The 23,438-nt window shown below is 33.2% G+C and overlaps 2 protein-coding genes across 5 annotated transcripts in view; one reads left to right on the top strand and one right to left on the bottom strand.

Annotated features, from left to right (window-relative positions):
- Window positions 1-9,581: 9,581 nt before the first annotated feature.
- On the bottom strand, window positions 9,582-14,017 carry LOC139510116 (uncharacterized). 3 transcript variants are annotated; one of them, XM_071296422.1, is made up of 2 exons: window positions 13,877-14,017; window positions 9,582-11,028 (listed from the first exon to the last, which is right to left on the bottom strand). In XM_071296422.1, the coding sequence occupies exons 1-2, from the start codon at window positions 13,885-13,887 to the stop codon at window positions 9,681-9,683; spliced, it is 1,359 nt and encodes a 452-aa protein (XP_071152523.1). In that variant the 5' UTR covers window positions 13,888-14,017; the 3' UTR covers window positions 9,582-9,680. The 3 variants fall into 3 exon arrangements, with proteins under 3 accessions (XP_071152523.1, XP_071152532.1, XP_071152541.1); XM_071296431.1 differs by lacking the exon at window positions 13,877-14,017 and adding an exon at window positions 13,378-13,507; XM_071296440.1 differs by lacking the exon at window positions 13,877-14,017 and adding an exon at window positions 11,525-11,650.
- A 2,145-nt stretch (window positions 14,018-16,162) lies between these two features.
- Window positions 16,163-23,438, top strand: part of LOC139510070 (protein KRI1 homolog) — a 30,121-nt gene continuing 22,845 nt past the window's right edge. For both annotated transcript variants that reach the window (XM_071296313.1, XM_071296303.1), the window contains exons 1-3: window positions 16,163-16,295; window positions 17,909-17,985; window positions 23,287-23,392. In XM_071296313.1, coding sequence (XP_071152414.1) covers window positions 16,217-16,295; window positions 17,909-17,985; window positions 23,287-23,392 — 262 coding nt within the window. In that variant the 5' untranslated portion in view covers window positions 16,163-16,216. The remainder of the gene's footprint in view (window positions 16,296-17,908; window positions 17,986-23,286; window positions 23,393-23,438) is intronic.

The following is a 23,438-nucleotide window of genomic DNA, read 5'->3' as shown; positions in this document are numbered from 1 at the left end:
AAGACAATCTTGGTGATCTTTGGTTCATTTCATTACCAACAGGATCCAGGGATTTAGGTAGGTATAGTTTGCAACATTGACACACAACAAAGTAGGAAGTCTGAAGGAAAAAAATTCTAATATTGTCTATTTACATTAGACCAGTAAAAATATACAGATTTTGAGATTATTTTCTTTTAAATCTGTGGATCTCTTACGTCTACAATTTTATTTTGGAGGAATGAGGAAAACTTACATGTTTATGGAGATTATATTTTGTGGTTTTGACAGTCTGCATACAAGCCCATAGAAATTCATAATTCCTTAAACACTTAAATTTCTGATTCATCTTTACCCACGAAATTCACTACATTTCCATAAATTATATTGAATCCCCAGTACAGGTAGTTGCTGTAAACTCCTTGCTTCCACACCCAGTAGTTATATTTCTGAATGTTCCTTTTATTTGCAGATGTCTCAAGCAATGTCGGGCAACACATTCAGTTCTCTTGTTTATTTATATTTGAACATGATTGCAATATTTTACAATCAAAATTGTGTGTTGCTTACTTTTTGTTCAAAGTATGCCTTCAAAGCAGCTCCAAATCACTTAGCTGTGTTAAGAACAATACTAATGTTGGTAGACTGATGGTGCTTGGAAAGAAACAAAATGGTTCTTTCTTGGGGGAAAAGTGGTTACCTCTGGTCTATTTATCATTTTGGGGCAAGGGTTGTTGACGATCTTTGTGGAGTAGATCATATAAATAAGAAGATGTGATAAGAGTGCAAATGAGACTAATCTCCCTTATGCTTGATTTTGCATATAATTCATTCAATGTGTTTGTTTTCCTATATTCTTCAAGGCTTTTTGATCATGTTTTAGACACAGCCACATGTTCAATCTGTGTGATTGTTGTGCACCAATCTTTTCTTTAAATTCTGCTCTAGTGGGTTGATCTTTTTTTGTTTGTTGAAACACTTGCATGCATGTACATTCCACTGTGTGTCTTACCATTTATACACATGCAGGTTTTGTGCAGTCCTTAGAGATTTCTACAGATAAATTCAAAGATCCTATTTCCGTTGCAAACTGTATTGTCGATGTATATATCCCATGATCAAAAAGGTCGGTCAAAAGCTCATTAGAGCTTATGTTTGTCTATGTTTGTAAACCTTGCCGACTCTAAATAAAGCTTATTTATTATTATTATTATGTTAAGTGGTTATTGATTGATACTGGGAACAGTATATCTAACATATATGTTCCTGATTGATACTTTGTTTTTGCTTGCTTCAACTTTATCCACTAGTATTGTATAACCGTGGAGTTTGTAAGTTGTTCGTTTTACTGGTCGATTTTTGGGCGATATTCTTGAAACAAGCGATATGTTGAAACGTGTTTGATATTTGTTTTCCCAATCTTTCTGAAGAAGATAACTGTCTGCTTGGTTAAAGATGGTTCGAAAGAGTATGCTTTCAGTGATACTTTTAACGATTTCTATAGTTGCTGTTTCTGTCATACCATTGATGCAGGATGAGGACAGTTTATGGTATACCACAGAGATTGCTTTATCGTGTGTACTGTGACAGTTTCTATTTGATTTTAATTATACAATGTCATGGCTTGACACGATAAGCTGGTTTGAAAAGATTGTTGTTGTAATTGGAATACCTTTGCAACAAAGAGGAAACTGTGAATATGAAATTGTCCTACTAGATATGGCTTGTAAACCATAGAAACCAAAGACCAAGAAACCGATGGAACTTGTATGTATGGACCTCCTAACATTGGGAAATCTAAAGGTTGTTTGAAAACGGCATTGTTATTACCGATCATTTCACTCGTCATGGTTAAGCCGTCCCAATGAAAAACCAAACTGCTCGAACAACATCCGAAGAATTCCCGAGTCACGTCATTTAACATTTATATGGACTACCACAGCAAGTTCGTGTAGACCTGGGCCGAATTTCAAAATTAGATTATCAAGAATTATGCACAAGAATGGAGAAATCACGAACTAGCTATTGTCTATTTTGGCAACAGTTTAACACTCAGGAAGATTCAACCGCATGTATACTGCTAAACATGCTAGGATCTGAGTATTAAAGAAACATGACTGGAAATCCCACATTACCGAATAAGTACATGTGAACAACTGCACTTGACAGACAAGCTAGTACATGATTTGTACCGTATTACTTATTGTTCGGCAGAAAAAACAGCTACCAATAGTTAGCGAATATAAACTGGAAACATAAACATGTAAATAACTAGCAACGAAATATGCAAAATAAACTCATCACAGATACCAGGACTGTGAATATTGTACATACACCAGACGCGCGTTTCGTATACAAAAGACTCATCAGTGACGCTCGAATCCAAAAAAGTTAAAAAGGCCAAATAAAGTACGAAGTTGAAGAGCATTGGGGACCAAAATTCCTAAAAAAAAATCCAAATCCAGCTTAGGTAATCTATTCCTGAGGTAGAAAACCTTAGTATTTCAAAAAAATTTAATTTTGTAAACAGTTAAGAAAGAGCATTTTGGATCGGGTCATTTGAGCAAGAAAAGAGATATGTTGTAACAGCACAAGGTAGACACAATGATAACTATGACCGAAAGAAAAGAGGAACAGTACTTGACGTTGGAGGCCGTGTACTTGTTTACATCGTAGCTTTTGGTGGTGGACATAACTTCTCGGATAAGTAAAAAAAAACATTATTAGAAATCGTTGAAGATCAACACAACACAGAAAAATCAATGTTGTAATACAAAAGGAAAGTGGACATGGCCGAAATAAACTTAATACCGAAATAAACTATTGCAGTTGGATTTTTTTATTACAATTTAGGATATGAACAACATGATCAAACTGGCTTTGTTCTAGGTCGATTTATAGGAGAAAACACATGATTGTTATATGACTTGATGCAAATTGCAGAAGAAAAAAATCTACCAGGACTTCTCCTTTTTGTCGACTTCGAAAAAGCCTTCGACTCATTATCATGGGATTTCCTACAAGAAGTATTAAAATTTTTCAATTTTGGACAATCTATTCGTAATTGGGTGAGAATTTTCTACTCTAATATTAATTCAGCTGTAGGTGTAATACCACCATTGATTTTTCCCTATTAGTCTTTGTTAAATTGGCACTTTTAAAAAAATCGTACAGTATTTACCTTTATTTCAACCAAAGAAATACTTTGCATGTGTAAAGTTCAATCCTTTCCAGTGATACAGTGAAAATTTCACACTACATTTCATTGCATATAAGAAAGTAACCACCGCCGAGGGTAGACAACCCAATTTTTACACTGTTATTTACTGGTTACCTGCTTTGGTAACTATGTAACCTTAACTTTCCAAAAATTTTTATAAGACCATCAAATAAAAAAAGAATGATGCTTTCAGACACCCAACATACATATTTACGACTCAGAAAAATTTAAGTGCATTGAAATGCAGGGTTAATTTTCTACAACTGTCAAATTCAAGGGAATATTTTTTTAGGCCTACTTTCGTATGCAACCGGATGTGACGTACCATGATTTGGTGGTATTACACCTGTAAACCAAGGGGGTAATTTATCAGATTTTTTAAACATTGAACGGGGTTGTAGACAAGGCGATCCGCTTTCTCCTTATTTGCTTATATTGTGTGCTGAAATACTAGCTATTAAGCTTCGCAACAATAAGAAAATAAAAGGGTTAAAATCTGTTAGTATTGAAAATAAATTGTCTCAATTTGCTGACGATACTGCTATTTATTTTAGATGGATCTGAAGAATCTCTAATGGAAAGCATGAAAAACCTTAATTATTTTTGGGAAATCTCAGGTTTAAAAATTAACTACAGTAAAACCCAGGTTGTATGGATTGGCAGTATGAAATACAGTCAGAATGAACTTTGTACTAGCTTAAACTTATCATGGAGTAAACATAATTTTTCGTACCTTGGAATAGACTTTGATGTAGATTTATCAAAGATGATACAATTAAATTATGACAAAAAAAATATTGGAGATTGAATCTCTTTTAAAGCAATGGAGCAAGAGAAACTTAACTCCTATTGGGCGTATTGCAGTGGTTAAAACATTGGCATTACCAAAGCTTATCCATCTGTTTTCATCATTGCCAAATCCAGACTCCAGATTTATTCAAAAACTTGATACCTTGTTTTATAGTTTTGTTTGGCAAAAACCAGTTGGTAAAGTTAAGAGAGAAACATTAGTGAAAGATTATTTTGAAGGGGGTCTAAAAATGATTTGTTTGAAACCTTTCATAAAATCACAGAAATGTACATGGGTTAGAAGGTTGATCAATAATAAAAAAAAATACAGGAAACTCTTGCTTTCTATGGGATTGATTTTGACTTATTAGAAAATACAGGTGTCAAAAACATAGAAAAAAGTATGAATGTATGCACAAATCTATTTTGGAAAGATGTTTTGAGTGCCTGGAAAGAAATTGTTGCATTAAATATTGAATATTATACATGGGAATATTTTTTGAATATGCCTTTATGGTTTAATGAGAAAATTAAAATAGAAAATGATGTTGTTTTCTACAAAGACTGGTATGACAAAGGTGTACACATTGTAAATGATTTATTAGATGAAGCCGCAGAATTTTTTTCTCTGACTGAATTCCAGAAGGTGTATCAAATAGGTACAGATTTTCTGAAATATTATGGCTTAATAAATTGTGTTAAACAGTATTCACAACATTTTGTTAAAAATGCTACATCTCCAATTAAGAATTGTTACCCAAGCATTCCTAATAATATCAAGATTTTTTTAAACATAAAAAAGTTTCTAAAGATATGTACCTCATATTGAGAAAAAATCTTACGGAACCAACAAATAAAATGAAAATTAGGGAAAAGTTTGGTGTCACTAATGATGAAATGAAACTCATTTATACACTTCCATTTAAAACTACTACAAATAGTAGAGCACAGTGGTTCCAATACAGGATAAACCCCTTAGTTTTGACTACTAATTATTTCCTGGAAAAGATAAAACTTGTACAAAGCTCTCTTTGTAATTTTTGTAATATACAACCAGAAACCATTATACACTTATTGTGGGAATGTGAAGCAGTACAAATTTGTTAGAAAATTTTGATACATGGACTTCATCTACAGCACATGTAACACTTAACTATAACGGTAAGACTTTTGTATTCGGTATTTTTGATGTTAGAAACTGTATTGTACAGAATAAGATATTGTTCTGTATTAAATATTATATTTATTCAAGTCGATGTTAGAAAAAAGTTCTATCACTTCAGGCACTCAAACATAAGTTAAATTATCTGTACTGTACTGAAATAAATATAACTATTTACAAACAAAACCAAGAACAGTTTGAGAGAGAATGGAATTGCTGGCACTTTCTGTGTTTATACTGAGAAAAATCACACAAATACATAAGACTTTTGTTTTTAAATTTGCTAATGAAACCTATAAATCTGGCTCTTTACTCTCCATCTTTCTTCAATCAGAAACCATATAATGGCAGTAATATATAGAGCAAACCACAGATGACCAATTCTTCTTTTTTTTCCTAAAAATTTCAAACTTGTATTTGTTTTTTTGTTAGATTTTTTTTGTTATTCTTTTGACAAACTTTTGATTTTTTTCTTTTATTTTTCTCTATCAATTTTTTTTTTCTTCTTCAAAATTTTACTATAGAAATAAAACAAAACATAGACAAATTAGTTTGCAGCAGAAAACTCAAACTCAAACTGTTCTTAATAAAAGAATAAGTAATTATAAGAAGTATTACTAAATTGAACTTGCACAAGAACGTTATGACGGAGATTGTGGAAAATCTACAACAAGTTGGTGATGCAAACTCGGCGGTAAATTCTTTAACGGATATTATTTATAATTGTGCGTTTGAGGTGTTCGGTAGTTCAAGATTGACCCATGAAAAGGAATTTAATCAGACAGTAAAACATAATGAGTGGTTCAACCAGAGATGTAAATTTGAGAAAGCTCAGTTTAATTCAGTTCGTAATACTTTTTTACGTAATGGAAATGAAACAAACAAACAATTATATATACAGGCACGAACAAAATATAACAAGACTAAACGTTCTGCTAAATTTCAATATAAAAAATCGAAAGGTATTGAATTGTGCAAACTGGCAAAAACGGAACCAAAAGCATTTTGGTCAAAAATTAGACGAAAAACTAAATCATCGTGTAAAGTTGATGCGGACAGTATGTACAAGCACTTTAAAGCCGTTTTGGGTGGTGATCAAAAAGAAGTATCGTCAGATATTAGAAAATTAATTAACGATCCATGTGTGAATAATCTTACTATTGAAGAACTTGACTGCGCTATCACAGATTGCGAAATTAAAGACGCACTTAAAAACCTTCGCATGGGTAAAAGTCCAGGATTCGATAAAATCATAGGAGAAATGTTCATGTCCGATTCCGAACTTTTTGTGCCTATTCTACTGACGCTTTTTAACTTTCTGTTCGATAATGGTTATTACCCTGAAAATTGGGGTGATGGAATTGTTATTTCTGTGCCGAAAAAAGGGGACCTGTCAAACCCAAATAATTATAGACCAATCATACTTGTCAGTATATTTTCCAAACTTTTTACTTATATTTTGAACAAACGTCTTATAACGTGGGCTGAAGAGAACGAAAAGCTATTAGCATACCAATTTGGATTCCGACCGAATAAATCAACAATTGATGCAATTTTCGTGCTTCATGGTATTATTTCTCATACTTTACAAAATAAAGAAAAACTATTCTGTGCATTTGTTGATTTCTGTAAAGCGTTTGACAATGTAGACAGACGAATATTATGGTATAAGCTTTTTAACTCTGGAATAAGTAGCAAAACAATTACTATGATAAAGTCGATATATGCAACTGTGCGCCTCCGTGTGAAAACTGATGGAGAATTTTCGGAAGTGTTTGAAAATATTTCTGGCGTGAAACAAGGGGAGCCCTTATCACCTCTTCTTTTTATATTTTTCATCAATGACATTGCTGAGGAGCTTGAAACAAGTAACAACGACGACTTCGTTTGTGTGAATGGTATTTTGATTCATCTGCTACTTTTTGCTGACGATACAGTTTTATTCGGTAAAACACCAGAGGCACTGCAGCTACTTCTTGATAAACTTCTAAAATATTGTTTAAAATGGAACATTGAAGTGAACAAAGATAAAACTGAAATAATTGTATTCCGTAATGGATGGCAACAAGTCAATCACAGTTGGTATTATGACAAGCACGAGCTCAAAGTTGTGAACTCTTTTGTTTACCTAGGGAATTTATTTCACTATAACGGAAAATTTCAACAAACCCAAAAGAGACTATCCCAGCAAGCTAATAAAGCTCTTGCGTCAATCTTTAATTCATTTAAGATGCTATACATATCAACTCAACAGAAATGTGAAATGTTCGATAGTCTTGTTGGATCGATCTTAAGCTACGGTTCTGCGATATGGGGGTTTCATCATGCCAAGGACATTGAACAGGTTCATAATAAATTTTGTAGATTTGTACTTAAAGTTGGTAAAAATTCACCTATTTGTGCTGTTATCGGTGAACTTGGACATTTCCCAATGTATATTATTAGAAAACAAAGAATACTTAAATATTGGTTGAAAATTGTTACCAAGAAACCTATTGTATTTGATGTATATAAAATGTTGGTTAATGATGCTGAGAATGGTAAAACAAACTGGGCGTCAAATGTTCGTACCTTGTTAAATGATCTTGGTTATAATTTTTTATGGTATAACCAAGAAAATCTATTTTTTTCATATGATGTTTTGAAACTACGCCTCTATGATCAGTTTATACAAAACTGGCGTTCTAGTATGTTCGATTGTGAAAAATTGGATATTTTGAAAATGTTCAAAATTGACTTTTGTTTAGAAAAATATTTACTTCTTGATGTCAATGTTAAACTCTTAGCAAAACTTAGGTGTGGTTCACTTAAACTCAACATTGAAACTGGACGATATAATAATGTGCCTCGTAATGAAAGACTTTGTCAATGTTGCAATATGAAAGCTATTGAAAATGAATATCATTTTGTAATGATTTGTCCAGCCTATAGACATCTGCGTTTAAGATTTTTGCCTAAATATTATTGTTCTTGGCCTAATATGTCAAAATGTTTATCACTTATTCAAACAAGTTCAAGGACTTTGGTATTAAAACTTTGTTGTTTGTTAAATGAAAACTGGAAACTACGGTCACAACTGATAAAGTAGATTATATATGTTACTATCTGTTTAATATCTGGTGTTGGTTTTTTTTTTGGTTTTTTTTTGTGTTATTATTTTGATTTCTGTTTTCATTTATATTATGTCGCTTACTATATTATATATGTTGTTGATGCTATAGCATTATATTATATGCTGATTTGCAATAAACTTATTACATTACATTACATTACAATTAACTTAATTATGATTATCTGTAATGTATTACCTGCATTGTAAAGAATAATTTATATACCTTTGTATATTATCATGATTATGTATTGTGTTTTGATAAAATAAAATAAATATAAAAAACATATCAGATGACAATCCGGGGAACCAACACAGTGAAGAGGAATCAGATAACAGTGATTTACCCAAGCAAAGAGTTGTGGACGTTCACTGCCAATCACGATAAGGGGGAAACGTTTAAGAAAATACGTCGGTTTGTGATGACAAGACTCTTATTAGTTTTTATCTTGCAGTCTTGTTAGCAATTATCATGATTATACAACATCTTCTTATTTTTATATCAATTAACTGATTTTATTTCATATGAACTTTGCTTACATCCACTTGACTTGAACATTGGTAGATAGTTATCTCATTGGTATCTCCTTATTTTTATGTAGTTCCACTCCAGCAAAAATCAACACAAAGTTTAAAATGAACTTTCTGGACAAGGAAATAACCCAACAGTTATCGACAAAAAGGACAGCCCCGACGATGGTAATGAGCATGAGTATTTCATACCTACAGAAGTTATAGTTATTACCTCCACCAGTAGTGGCATCGACCAAGTAGTTGTAAAAACTCTTCCAAACTACCAGACCTTAGAACAATCGATGTGGTACCCCAGACGAGCGTTTTGTCTACGTAAGACCCATTGACGGCGTTCGAATCAAAACAGTTGGAAATCCAAACCAAATACAATATGAAGAGCATTAAAAATCATAATTCCGAATGCTACATAGGCAATATTTAATAGATTAACTATTTAACTTCAAAAGGGGTTCGGGAGCAACCATTTAACTTCAATTCGGGAGGGAGAGGGCTTATTTTTTTCACAGTCACATTTTGACTTGGATGGAGTGTTGTTTCATTGACACTCATACCACATCTTTTAATTTCTATTAAGTCTGTGTTTTTGAAATACAGATTGTTTTTTTTTCTCTCTCTCAATATATTAACTATATTCTTCTATAACGATAAAAAAACCAAAATACTTTGGTCATCTAACTTGCATTTTCAACCGGAGTAACTCTTGATTAAAAATGCATGTTCAACCAAAATTTTGTTTAAGAAATGGCCATCTTGTCAAATAGACTATATATCTAATGATAACAAAATGGTACCGACAATTTTTTTTTCTTAATAAAAGGACAACAACTGTATAAAAAGGGCAAGCAGAGATCAAATACTGGATAAATATACAACAATCAGTAAAGCGTTTACAATGCGCAAAACTGTTTGTCTCTGAGAAAAGACCATCTTTTGCCATAAATCTTTTCTATTCGTTCCCTTGTTCTTCCATAACTCCATGCACAGTATTTAACACCTCTATAAAACTCTTGAGTCCAGTTACTGCATCGTGGCCAGTCTGCTCTTTTAATGAGAGCGTATCGTCGAACGTACAGATTTTCTAAGTTTCCTTCTTCTGCAAGAAGGATGACAGTCATTGTTGACATCCGTTCACTTACAATCAATGTGTGAAGTTTTGGACAATGTCTTACCAGAGACAACACCGAGGAATCACAGCGATCGTGAAATGCCCTAGAACCACGTACAAATACCTTTTGAGCAAATATTTCAAGTGTTGATTGATAATTGTATATGACAGAGGTCATTAAGAGGTCTGTGATTCTGTAAGTTGGAGTTGCTAGAACGATCTTATATACAGGTGCGTGTGGCTGTATCAACAGTTCATCTTTTGTCCGGCCACTTATTTCAAGAGACACTTTCAAATGTGGGGCCATCTCTCTGACCAATCTCCAAGCATCTGCAGAAACAGGTAACGCATCACATGTATACCTATCTTGGACAAGCTGAAGCTCAGTTAAAACAGTACCGGCCAGTAAAAGCACAACTTCATCATCCACATTATGGGGTCCCAGAACTAATGTCTGCAAATTCTCAAAGCAATTGACTATTGCTGTCAGAGGATACGGACTGCTACTAAAATCTAAGATTTCAAGACGTATGATGGATTGTGAGCATTGCTTACTGACCGACTCAAGAACTCCATCAAGGTCGTCGTTTGCCAACATGAGCTGATTAACTGTAAAATACTTAACACCCCGAAGAGCTTCCATTAAAGATTTCAGACCTTCAAGCATCTTTCCTCCTGTGCCGTGAATCTGTCGTCCACTTATATCAAAACTTTCACATGCAAATATGAAATGAAATGTCTTTAACAAAGGCATCGGATAGTCTTCATAAAAAGACAAAAATGCCTGTAGAATTCTGAGAAACTCGTACACGTTGAAGTATTCAATTGACGGCATGATATTCATCTTCTTGAAATATCTTCCGACTTGATAAAGACACATCTGAGTTTTTCTAGGACACAATTCTCGTTGGATACCTTTAAAGAAGTTAAACCTTCTCCTTGTCAAAGACTTTTTCTCTAAGACAAATGTTTCCCATACTCTCGGTGAGTAAAACGCAGCATACCACGTGGAGCATACTTGTGATGCTAAATGTCTTTGTTTTGGAGATAGATAACTGTATATTTCCTCAAAAATTATCTCAGGCAAATCCTCCCAACCAGGTTGGTTTTCACCATTCAGAGTCATTTTCCTGTAAAAAGAAAAGCATAACTATTTAATTGTCCATTTATTCGTTTTTTAAATTAATTAATGTGTTGAAAACTTGAAATGCTTATTAATTTATAAAAAAAATAGGATAGCGGCACTAAGCTATACTGTTTCTTTGTCAGTTCTGAATTTACTAATTCTAAAACGAGTTTTTGTCACCATACGGGTTATTATATGTTCTCATAAATTTAATGATGGTATGATAAACCCCTTATGTTATGGTAGGAATTGTGCTTGATTTTCATATGATGAATTAGACATAATCTTTCTATAACTTTAATTGAGGTCTGGAGCTGGCATGTCAGTAACTGCTAGTAGTCCTTTGTTAATTTGTGTATCATTGTCATTTTGCTTAGTTTTATTTGTTACCGACATCAGACTCGGATTTGTTTTAAACTGAGCTTTACTGTACTTATTGTTGTCTGTGTGTTTCTTTATTCTTCATTGGTTAGAGTTATATGGTATGGTTGAGATCTCACATAACATGCTTAACCCCGCCGCAGTTTTGTGCCTCCACTGTTAGTCTTGGGTGGTTTTAAATTTTAACTCGTTTATATGTTTTTGATTTAAGTATTACGTCCATTTTCGTTGATCTAGTACACATTTTATTAGGGACCAGCTAAAACCCACCTCCGGGTTCGGAATTTTTGTCGCTGCTGGCCTCCGGCTGTTTTCTTCTCTTTGGGCGGTGGATTGTTGTCTCTTTGACATATTCCCCCTTTCCATTGACCTTTCATATGTTTGACTTTTTTAATCTCTTGTGATCAAATATATGAAAAAAGGCTGAATTAATATTGATATTCACTCATAGGGTCTTTGCATCGGCAATATCCACATTAATTCTAAAACAGTTGTTGGCATATGATACAGGCTATGTTCTTCTCGTATATTTTATGGTGGTATGATACTAAACCACTAATGGGAGGGGATTGTGCTTGATTTTCATATGATGAAGACATGATCTTTAAATAAGTTTAATTGAGGTCTGGAGTTGGCATGTTAGTTACTGCTAGTGGTTCTTTGTTAATTTAATTTATGTTGATCATTTACATTTTACTTAGTTTGTTCTCAGTGTTATCTATTATAATATCGGACTTCTTTTAAACTGGAATCTACTGTGCGTATTGCTATGCGATTGTTTAAAATCTTCTTTGGCTAGAGGTATAGGGGAGGGTTGAGATGTCACAAAACATGTTTAACCCCGTCGTATATATTTTTGCCTGTCCCTTTTCTGACCTTATTATCGTTGTATGTCTTTTTAATTTTTGGTTCATTTATTATTTTCGGAGTTTAGTGTGACGTCCATTTTTGCTGAACTAGTATACATTATTGCTAAGGGACCGGCTCAGTGAGGCCTGTCTCCATGTGAGGGATTTTTTTCACTATGTTGCAGACCTAAGCATTGGTGGCCTTATGCTGTTTTGGACCGTTTGACACATTCCCCGTTTCAATTGTCGATTTTATTTCATTTGTAGTACGTAACACGCGCGAAGTTACACATGGATGGGTGATATTTTTTTTTAAATAAGGTTATACATGTGCTTGGTATACATACAAGTCTCTGATTGTATCATGGAAGTAAAATGAAATATAATATTCCCATGGTTATATAATCGATGTCATAAGCATCTTAAACTATTAAGGTATACATGTATTATCTTAGTATTCATATCTAATGTAAAACCACAGTCGGTAATGCTTCAGATATTTCATTTGTCCAATTATTTTATCTCTTCATCACTGTCTGACCCTAGCCATATGTGATAATAATCGGATTATTTTGACATATGGATCTAATATACAATATGCAAACAGTTTGCATACATGAAACAAAATTATTTATGAACGTTATGTAATGTTTGAAATAGCTTGATATAATAGCTTAAGCTCTATTTTTCGTTCCAAATATCATATAATTATATTGTCTCCTGAAATTTGTGAAAACATGCCGTTTCCTTTGACGTTTCTCGAGATTACCTTTCGTCAATCATTAATACGCTACCTTTTCCAAATATTATGTATATACGAAAATATACACCTTATCATAACAATCCGTTTTATTTCAGTAAATAATGTGTTCGCCGAAGACAAGTGATATGGTTATATGGTTATACCAGATTTCCTATGCAATTGTGGTGCGAACAAAACAAATGTGTTTGTGTAACTGTAAATTAAATGCGATTGCATTGTTTACATAATGTCAATATGCAGCCGTATGAAATGTTATAAACGGATTTCTAAATTGTTAACCTAACACAATTCCAAATGTCGTGATACCATATAAAGACTTCATAAAAAAGTCTTAAAGTAAAAATTGACAACACTTTCTTACCTTCTTGTTTTGTCTTTGTTTCCTATAAGAATGATGATTTATGATTGTTTACATATGATGACTAAGAGACACTAACAGACAAGAAGCCAATTATTACTACGTCTTTCAGGCACGATTCCAACTTGTAATTTATGCATAATTAGTTATGATTTCTTGGCGATGTATGTTACATCAGTTGCTAGTTTTGGTTCATATCTATTGACAGTTTATTGACATACACTTTCTATATGTATGTCTACCAGTGTGTGATTGCCAACAGTACACATGCATGCACACGAGCGTGCAATATGAATAAACGAATACTAGTAAACATATTAGATAAAATTTGGAAAATAAAGCGAATCTGTTTATTGCTCGAGTAAGATCAAAGACCTGAGTTGAATTGAATATATATATAAATCTATGGTTAATAATACTTTGAGTAACTTTTTGTCACAGTTCAGTTGTTTTTGTTTTTGTTTTGAAATTTACACAAAATAGAAAAGAGAAATGATCTTACCTGACTTGCATCGTTACACTATCATCGGCAGCACAACATAAAGGGAGTATAATAATTAGACAGATCTCTGAGAGACAGATATCTAACGTAAGCTGATACACGGGTTATATATAATACAGAGATTAGATGACTGTGCAATCTGGTTTACCTTCACCTTCAGCTGCATGTGTATGCATGTAAATTTTGTAGGCTGCAATTATATCAGTCTGTCACTGTTCGATTCAATGGTTTACATGGTTTGTTTTTACTTATACACCGTAAACTTTCATAATCTCGTTCGAGTAGCATTGGAAAAGGGAGGGACCATTCTTTAAACATGTACTTCTTTTGTAGGAGTCTTTGATACACGCAAATAAGATTTCAAGCCAACGAAACAAATAGTCAAAAGACATGTAGAGATCAATATACGATCTTTAACAAGAGTCCAAAATCCCAAGCCTGTAGCTATACAATACTCTGAATAGAGTAGACGTGATTTTGGAACAGTTGATAAAATTGACTGTGATTTTTTTTTTAACTGCCATCCATGCCAAATTCCCTAAATGACAAAAGACAAAAACTATATATAATTTTTTTTTTAAATCCAGATTTCTTTTCTTACGATTTGAGACCAAAATAAAGCCAATGCTCAGCTGCATGAGCTGTACAGTATATAACTGAGGTAAAGTTGGCCTTTTCTCACCATTTAATATCGAAAAGGAGTTCCATAAAATTGAGAATGGAAATGGGGAATATATCCAGCACCCAGAGGTGGTCATCAGACGGGCTCTAAATAAAATTGTGTATTGTTCATGAAAATGGACGTAACACTAAACTCCACAACATATGAATGAACTAAAATTAAATAAAAAATACAACTTCAAGATTAACAAAGGCCAGAAGCTCCTGTCTTGTGACAGGCGCAAAAATGCGACGAGGTTATACATGTTTTATGAGATCTCAACCATCCCTCTATACCTCTAGGCTATGTAGAATAAAGAAATACAACAAAAACGCACAGTAAAACCTATCAATATTGGTAGCTTATTTTGTTCCTATCTCTTCTGATTTAAACAATCAATTTTAAGATATTCTAGATTTTGAAATTTTCACCTGAATACACCCTTAAGGTAGATGGGGTGTCTAAATTATAATCCATAGATTTTTTTAATAATTTGCCAAAATGTAGCTTATATCATGCTCTTTAAAAAATAATAATAAAAATAATGGGTCACGGGACTTATTTTCACGCTACACGGTGTTCAAAATTGACAGATTTTGTATAGATTATGCATGGAAAACACAATTTTCTGCAATAAAGCGTAAACTACACCATAGAATTTGAGATACCATATGAGAAGATAGCTTTTATAGTATGCTTTCAGTTAAGAAAAAGACAAAATGGGGTCACCGGACCTGTTTTCTTGCTACATTATAAAATAGGAAAATTCCTAACACATTCTATTGTAAAATTACCGTAATCTGAATTATCTGCCCTTGCATTTGAGTTGCCTCCCCTTATGTGGCAAAGTTGGAAAAAAAATTAATCAAACAAAAGTTTTCTGTTTTTTGTAAAATACAACCATAAATATGATAAAACATGTCATTTTATATATTGAGGTCAAAGGTCTTACACATGAATTACCTACTACTCTAAAAATTTGCACATTCTATTAAAGATCTAGACCTTGTTGTCTGGTATTTCCTAATCCAAGATGGAGGAAGACACCCTATCTACCTTAAACCGGCTTTATTACTGTTAATACTTATTCTTAACAGTTACATATTGTTACTTGGATGGAGAGTGGACTTATTGGCACTTCTAGGATAAACCACATCATATTCTTCTAATAAAAAAAAAGAAAATTTCAGAGGACATTTCTGATATGTTTAGCTATGCTAAAAATGGTATTTCCGAAAAACAAAGGATTTGAAATAATACCCCCTTTTTTAAATCTCCAAAAGTAAATGATCGTACTAATTTATTTACCTACTCATCTTACACTTCACGTACTGTAATACTTACTTTAATGCTTACTTACTTGCTAATACTATCTACCAAGAAAATCAATTAATCAAGGATTTGTATAGTTAGAAAGTAATCAAAAAGTCCAAAAATTCAGTCCTAGATTATCAGATGACAAAAAAATTAAAAAAACAGTCCTAGTTTATCAGATTTTCAATTAATCATGAAATATTTGGTCTAGTAATATAATGACTATAAAATTGGCGATGTAATCACATACCGTAATCAAAATCCCCATGGTGCTCCATACGCAAAGAACGTACATACGGATAACATTATTAGAATACACCAATATAACATGTTTCTCTTCCCTATACTTTACCTGACCCACAAGCATGTCCGAGGAGCTAAAAATCAACAAAGCATATGCAGAAAATTACAACGTATGGCGAAAGAAAGAAGAACTCCAGAAACGTAAGCATGATGAATTCAATCTCGTCTATATAATCATATATTTTTTGCATGAACCTATCGTCTAGAATTGTAAAAATATTTTACACCAATCTAAGTGTGACACTAAATCAAGAAGTGCCCTTGTTGCATACGCACTTGTTTTTAACTTTGGGAAGATCCACTATGAGGATAGTTATGCCCTTTACCATCTGGCGTCAAACGATCATTTTTGGCTGCCATTATCATCAATCCTCAAACTTTTATTTAAGGCCTGTTGGCACGAATTGTCCCAATGTTCAGTTTTTCTCAGCGTATTTTCTTCTCTGTGCTTTAAAGATACGTTGATAGTGGGTCTTTCAATGGATAGAAACAAATGCCTGTGTCAAATTAGTTAAAACTTTACTGGGAATTGTCATAATAGCCTTATCTGGATTTGTCAGCCAGGGCCGTAACTACCTATGAGGCAGGGGATGCCTCCCCTGAATTTTCTACACCAAATTTATTTTTTTGAAGTAATAAAATGAAATATTGACAATATGTACACGAAGAACTTGAATTTATATTATAAACAATACAAGTTTACAGTTTTAACACTGTTATCATGATACGTGATATATCTGTCATTTTCCGGATTTTTGATCGAAAGGGAACCGTTTCAGTATATTTTTTTCTTTGTGTGGCCGTCCGTCTGTTATTCAGTATTCGTACGAGAACACATATGAAACTTTGCTTTCGACAATTTTGAATAAACTTAACTATTCACATTTATTTAGGGGCTCCAGTAAGCAGAGGAAATTCCCTTTGTATTGTGAATCGTTTGTGATATCAGAAATTCGTTACCGGCTGAATCATCTGTTGGGTCATTTTTTAACGTCTCCCAGCCGATCTAACGAGAACATTATGGTCAATGCCTTAGTAGTTAAACACTTCAATTTGTTGAAGCAGAGACTTTCTAAAACTAAGTAATATTCTAGTTTAGAAAGTCCCTGGTTGTAGTTATATACATGTCTGTTCAGCTTTCAACAATATTGAAATTCAAGGTCCTTGACAAAAAAAATGTCTTGCTTAATATGATCTTGCTTAATATGTTTTTTTAATTGACCAGTTTGATTTCTAACAAAAATATCTTTAAATACAGATACTAATTGTTTGCATAAAAATTGCTTCCAGGATCCAGCAATACTGATGTTTCTTAAACATGTTAAAGTAAGTAAATCGAAAGAAAACGGGTCATTTTTAGCCATTTTTCTGCGAGAAAAAAATCGGCGGGGGGCTGCGACCCCAACCCCCCTCTCTTGGGGGCATCAATCGGCGGCCCCCAAACTCCTGCCTCCCCTGAAGTCGAACCCTAGTTACGGCCCTGTCAGCGGTCTCAAATTTATTATCTTTAGCATCATTTTTTGAAATTTTTATAATGTGATGTTGATTTTTTCATCATGTAAAAGAAAGTGAACATTTTATCGTCAATCACCAAAAATAACATTAACGTCATATTGCAAGAATATTTGAGGTACTCCAATTACTACCCTCCACTATCAACGTAAATATCCGTTTGGATCTTCCCCTAGAATTTTAGGGATAGAAACAAGTGCCTGTGCCTTGTTGGTACCTTTATAAGAAGTTTATATTTGTAGTGAAAGATAAATACGGAGATGTCAGTGATCTGGATTCAGAATCAAGTTCGTCAGAGTCTGAGGATGAAAATGCTGAAGTATGTATTAACTACCTGGTACACATGAAATACATATTCTTTTGTGTATATATGAGAAAAGCTATATATACTTCTTGTAAATGTATACTATACTGTCTAAACAAATCCATGATATTATGATAATTTTCACATTCTATAATTTACTCCACATTCTAATATTATAACTGCCTTCTCTTCATGCCTGCTACTTTTTTTGCATCAGCAAATATAACTATTCCTATACATTTGTACTAGCATGACCAGTGGTCTTGTTTAAAGACCTAAATATAAGCATGATAAGTGCAACTTAATACCTAGTTTAAAAAAAACTTGTTTTGTTAGAGCATTGCACTACATATATATAAATGGCCCTTTGTATAATCAATTTCCCATCGAAAGTTAATAACATTAATGTCAGACACCTGATGATTGTTTAACGATTAATAAATTATGTCACTACATGTATAATCAATTTACTAATAGATAGGACTTATAAGGTGATAATTACTCATTAAAATGTAGGACAATGTAAAATTAACCTTATTGTTCATATCATGATTAAATTTAAATTTGATGCTGAACTTGAGAGCAACAGGGTGAGAGTTTCATAGACAAAAACCCTGATTCAGCCTGTTCTGATGAGTTAATCAACTGATTTTTAGTTTTTAGTTTATTCATATGTTGTACTGTTACATTGCTGTCCCAAGTTAGAGGAGGGTTGGGCTTACATGTTTTACCCCGCAACGTTCTATACAGGCCTGTCCAAAGTGAGGAGCCTGTAATTCAGACTACGTCAGAGGTTGTTGTTTTGTTGCTATATATCATATTTGGTAAATTTGTTCATTACTTTGTTCATAATCACCAGGGCCGTAACTACCTATGAGGCAGGGGAGGCAGTTGCCTCCCCTGAATTTTCTACACCAATTTTTTTTTAAGTATATGTACATGAAGAAATTGAATTTATATTATAAACAACACAAGTTTACACTACAGTTTTAACAGTGTTATCTTGATACGTGGTATGTCTGTCATTTTTCTGATTTTTGCTCGAAAGTGAACCGTTTTTTTTTCGTGTGGCCGTCCGTCTGTTATTCAGTATTGAGGGGGGTCAGTATCCGTACGAGAACACATATAAAACTTTGCTTTCGATAATTTTGAATAAAAACTTAACTCTTCACATTTCTTTGGGGGCTCAATTAAGCAGAGGAAGTTCCTTTTGTATTGTGAATCTTTTAAGATATCGGAAATTCATTACCGGCTGAATCAGCTGTTGGATCGTTTTTTTTAAGTCGCCTGATCGTACGAGAACATAATTTATGGTCAATGCCTTAGTAGGTAAACACTCCCATTCGTTGTTGCAGGGACTTTCTATACTTAGTATATACTAGACTATAATAGAAAGTCCCTGGTTGTAGTTATATACATGTCTGTTCAGCTTTCAACAATATTGAAATTCAAGATCCTCGATAAAAAAAATTATCTTGCATTCTATAATCTTGCTTTAGATGTTTTTTTTAACTTACCAGTTTTTTAAAAAAAATATCTTTAAATACAGAAATACAGATAATAATTGTTTGCTTGAAAATTGCTCCAAAGATCCAGCAAAACTGATCTTTCTTAAAGTAAGGAAATCGAAGGGAAACAGGTCATTTTTAGCCAATGACTGAGGGAAAAAAATCGCCGGGGGCTTTGCCCCCCCACCCCCCTATCTAACGGGGGCCTCAATGGGCGGCCCCCAAACCCCTGCCTCCCCTTAATTCGAACCCTAGTTACAGCCCTGATCACACTGTTAGTTTTCTTGTTTAAATTGTTTTTAGGAGTAATACCACTATGGACTTTCCCTTATTATTTCTTGTTAATTTAGCATTTTAATAGACAAAACACAGTTTACATACATGTATTACTTATAGTAACAGAAAAACCAACCTGTTTGTCACTAAACACTTATTTTGAGGCCCTTTATAGCTTGCTGTTCGATGTGAGCCGAGGCTCTTTGTTGAAGGCGGTACTTTGAACTAATATTTTTTTACTTTTTATAAATTGTGATTTGGATAGAGAGTTGTCTCATTGCCACTCATACCAAATCTTATTTATACTAATCAGAAAAATAAACCATGAAAATGAAGTCGAAAGTAAAATGAACCTTGTCAGATGTACATGAAAACCTTTCAATTATAACATAAACCAAGTCTAGTTGACCTATTAATATTTTAAAGTTGTAATTGAAAGTCTGTCTGACAAGGTAGACCCAACATTGAATTCTAGAATTTTAGTTGATATTAATGTTTGTAAAACTTGTAGTGACACCTTGATTTCAAAGACTGTCAACATATTCAGTTATGCTGTCCACCCATGTTCAATCCTTTTATGCATCCTACCTATTTTTAGGCAGTTAAGCTGCCTTATGCGAGCACCCTGGATTTGTGTTCTACCCAATAAATGCTGAAATATGTGCCATTGTTATCATCTAGCTGGCTACTATATTATTTATAACTTATTGGACAGTTTTTTCATACTTTTCATTCTGAATTACAAAAAATATGACCAGAAAAACCTTAAATGATCGTCCATTTTCCCAAAAGTTTTGAAGTTGCACATAGGAAGTAGAGCACATTAGGAATCCTTATGTAGTTTATTCTTCCCTGAGCTTTTGGCTAAGATGTCAAAGAACAAATGTATGAAATATTTAATCGCCGAAAATCTCTAAAGACAAGTAGTTAAGATTTCCCAAATTGCAAAAGTCGTAGGAATATTGTTTGTCGTCAATACGTAGTCAACTACGTCAGTAGTCTATTAATATAAGTTCAACTGATCACGCTGTTGGCGGCAATTTTGAATTAGAAGACGAAATTTTCGTATCTTTTCAACTTGAACGCAGGGGTTCAAATTAGCGGTGGTCCGAGGTCTGCGACCTTCCACTTTTGCAGTCGGACTTTCTACTTGGTTACTAGCTACGCCCGACATGCCCGACGGACCTTGAAAGAAAATAAAAAATTAACTTCGCAAATATTTTTACCAAAGTGTCCTAATAAACGATCTCAAACTTATTTTCATCATTACTATTCATGACAGCGATGTTCAATTTGCTCAACCGCTAGCTTTATACAGAAAATCGCCGACTAATTATGTGTAAATCCGAGTAAAATCGTATCTCACTATCTGTCAAAAACAACATTGAAAACAAAATAGCTGCCGCGAGAAGACAATTCCAATATTGCATCCGATTCCGGAAGCGGATAAGGGTAATCCCGGGTTTTGGATATCAACTAAAAAAATCCAGACAGGTGACAAAATACATCTATGCATGGTAAATAAATATAAACACTATAATTGAAAACCAAAAGATATATGTAAAAGAAAGAAAAAGCAGAAAATATTTTGTACACCAATTTTAATCTCAAAATCCAGTACAACGTGACAGCTTGGAACAGTTTATCTAACAATATATATGTTCCTGGTAACAGTATCAATTTTCTTTATTAGTGATAAATGTTGGTAATGCATGTTAGATGCTTTTCAAGTTAAACATATTACTGCAATTTCAAGGGATATTTTTTTCTTCTCAGTTTTGATAGGTCAGTTAAAATAGCTGGAAGTTTCTTATATAAAAAAAAAGATGTGGTATGCATATCCAACTATAGCAGTCATCACGTGACTTTGACGACGTCACACATCACCCGTATTAAGCCCAAGTAAAATGTATAGAAATGCACAGGGGCTTTCAAGAATCGATAAAATAAAGTACTTTAAGTTCATGATACAAAAAGTGTGGGAATATATAGTAATTCCTCATATATTAAGAAATATATTTATGCCTTTTGAAAAAGTTTAAATTTTGGTCTTCTCCCTTCCAAATGCTTTTAAAAATTTGTCTTGTTGCCTCGATAATTTCACACTGTTAATCATCCAACTCCGATAAATATTGGATTTTCTGTCATGTTAAACCTAAAATTGCGATTTAAACAAAACAGATGGAATAATTGTGAGAATATGTGCTTATTACTATATTCATAAATATTTGAAATATCGTATATGCAATAGTTTAATTTTTTATTATGTCCCTTCCAAATTGATTTGAAAATCAATCATTTTCAGAAAATCTGGTATTATTTTTCAAGATGGCGACCTCATTGACAGCGTGGGACGACTTGGTAAAAACATATTTTGTAAGATTGTTACATTGAAAATCAAATAACCGTTGGATGCTCGCGTTTTCAGTCATTGTCTTACCTTAAAGCAGCATAGAATCAAACATTGGTTTCTTTTGATAAAGCTGTTACATGCTGTTTATTTTATAAAATTTTGAAAAATATGGCGACCAAATAATTTTCAAACGTGGACGATGTTCGACACTTATTTTGTACATGCACATAAATCCAATTTAATTTCACTGTTTACATTGCAATTAAATATGACATGTTATAGTCACTATAATGATAGCCAAGGGCATAGCTAGATAAAGGAGATACTAATTAAGTCATAACATCAACGTGATCAAAGATCGATGTATGGGACAATATAAAAAAATCAAATGAAAAATAGGGGTAGTCCCTAGGGTCACCCCACATCCTCTTGTGTGTGTTTTTTGAACTTGTAAAAGATTGAGATACCAACGCCTAAACCATATTCATTTCTGTTTGTCATTTCAAAAAAGATTGAATGACATACAAGGTCAATCTCATAGGCGACACATATGCATATCACTTTTCTAGACCCTAACACCTGTCATTTTATTCCAAACTTAGACATCATGGACTTGGGGTGAAGGTGGAAGTCATTTACATTTACTATGGACAGGTCAGTCAGACCTCACCATTGATCCCTATAGTAGTAAACATTTATCTGATTTGTGTCTCATAACTTTTGTACTGTACAACACAAACTCAGGGAAGCAAGTCCATTCATACTTTTACAAGCTCGTTCTAAAGTCAATTTGAACTAATAACAGTCAACTAATACGAACAATTACGATCAACTAGAAGAACTGCAATCATTGCAAATTTGTACCACTGCTGAGTCATGAAAGACTCATGACCATTCGTGGTCATTTGCATTGCTATTGAAAACCTTGATAAAATATGAATTATTTGCCTTAATGATTAATTCATTAAATAAACATAAATGTACAATTATATATGAATGTTTAATGTTTGTTCTTTTAAATCTTTAAAAACAAGTTGAAGCAACATTGCCACAGTTTTCATAATTATGTTTGCCTTGGTTTTTGGTTAACTGCCTACAGTGCTTACAGCGCTTTGATTTTGAAGTACCAATTTTCCTTGTTCAAGATTATACTGTTATTGAAGTATGTGAATTTTACAGGGTCTTACAGCTTTAGTAGAGAGAGATTGGCTGAGAACTTATGCTGCTTTGAAGAAGAGAGATCCAAAGATTTATCAGAAAGATGTCAAATTTTATCACAGTGATGGTAAGTGTAATGTTTTTAAAATTATTAATTGAACCTTGTTGTTTCG

This window comes from Mytilus edulis, chromosome 1 (assembly GCF_963676685.1).
Source record: "Mytilus edulis chromosome 1, xbMytEdul2.2, whole genome shotgun sequence".
Classification (NCBI taxonomy): Eukaryota; Metazoa; Mollusca; class Bivalvia; order Mytilida; family Mytilidae; genus Mytilus; species Mytilus edulis.
Note: the sequence above shows the minus strand (reverse complement) of the source record. Positions and strands in the feature narration are given on the sequence as shown.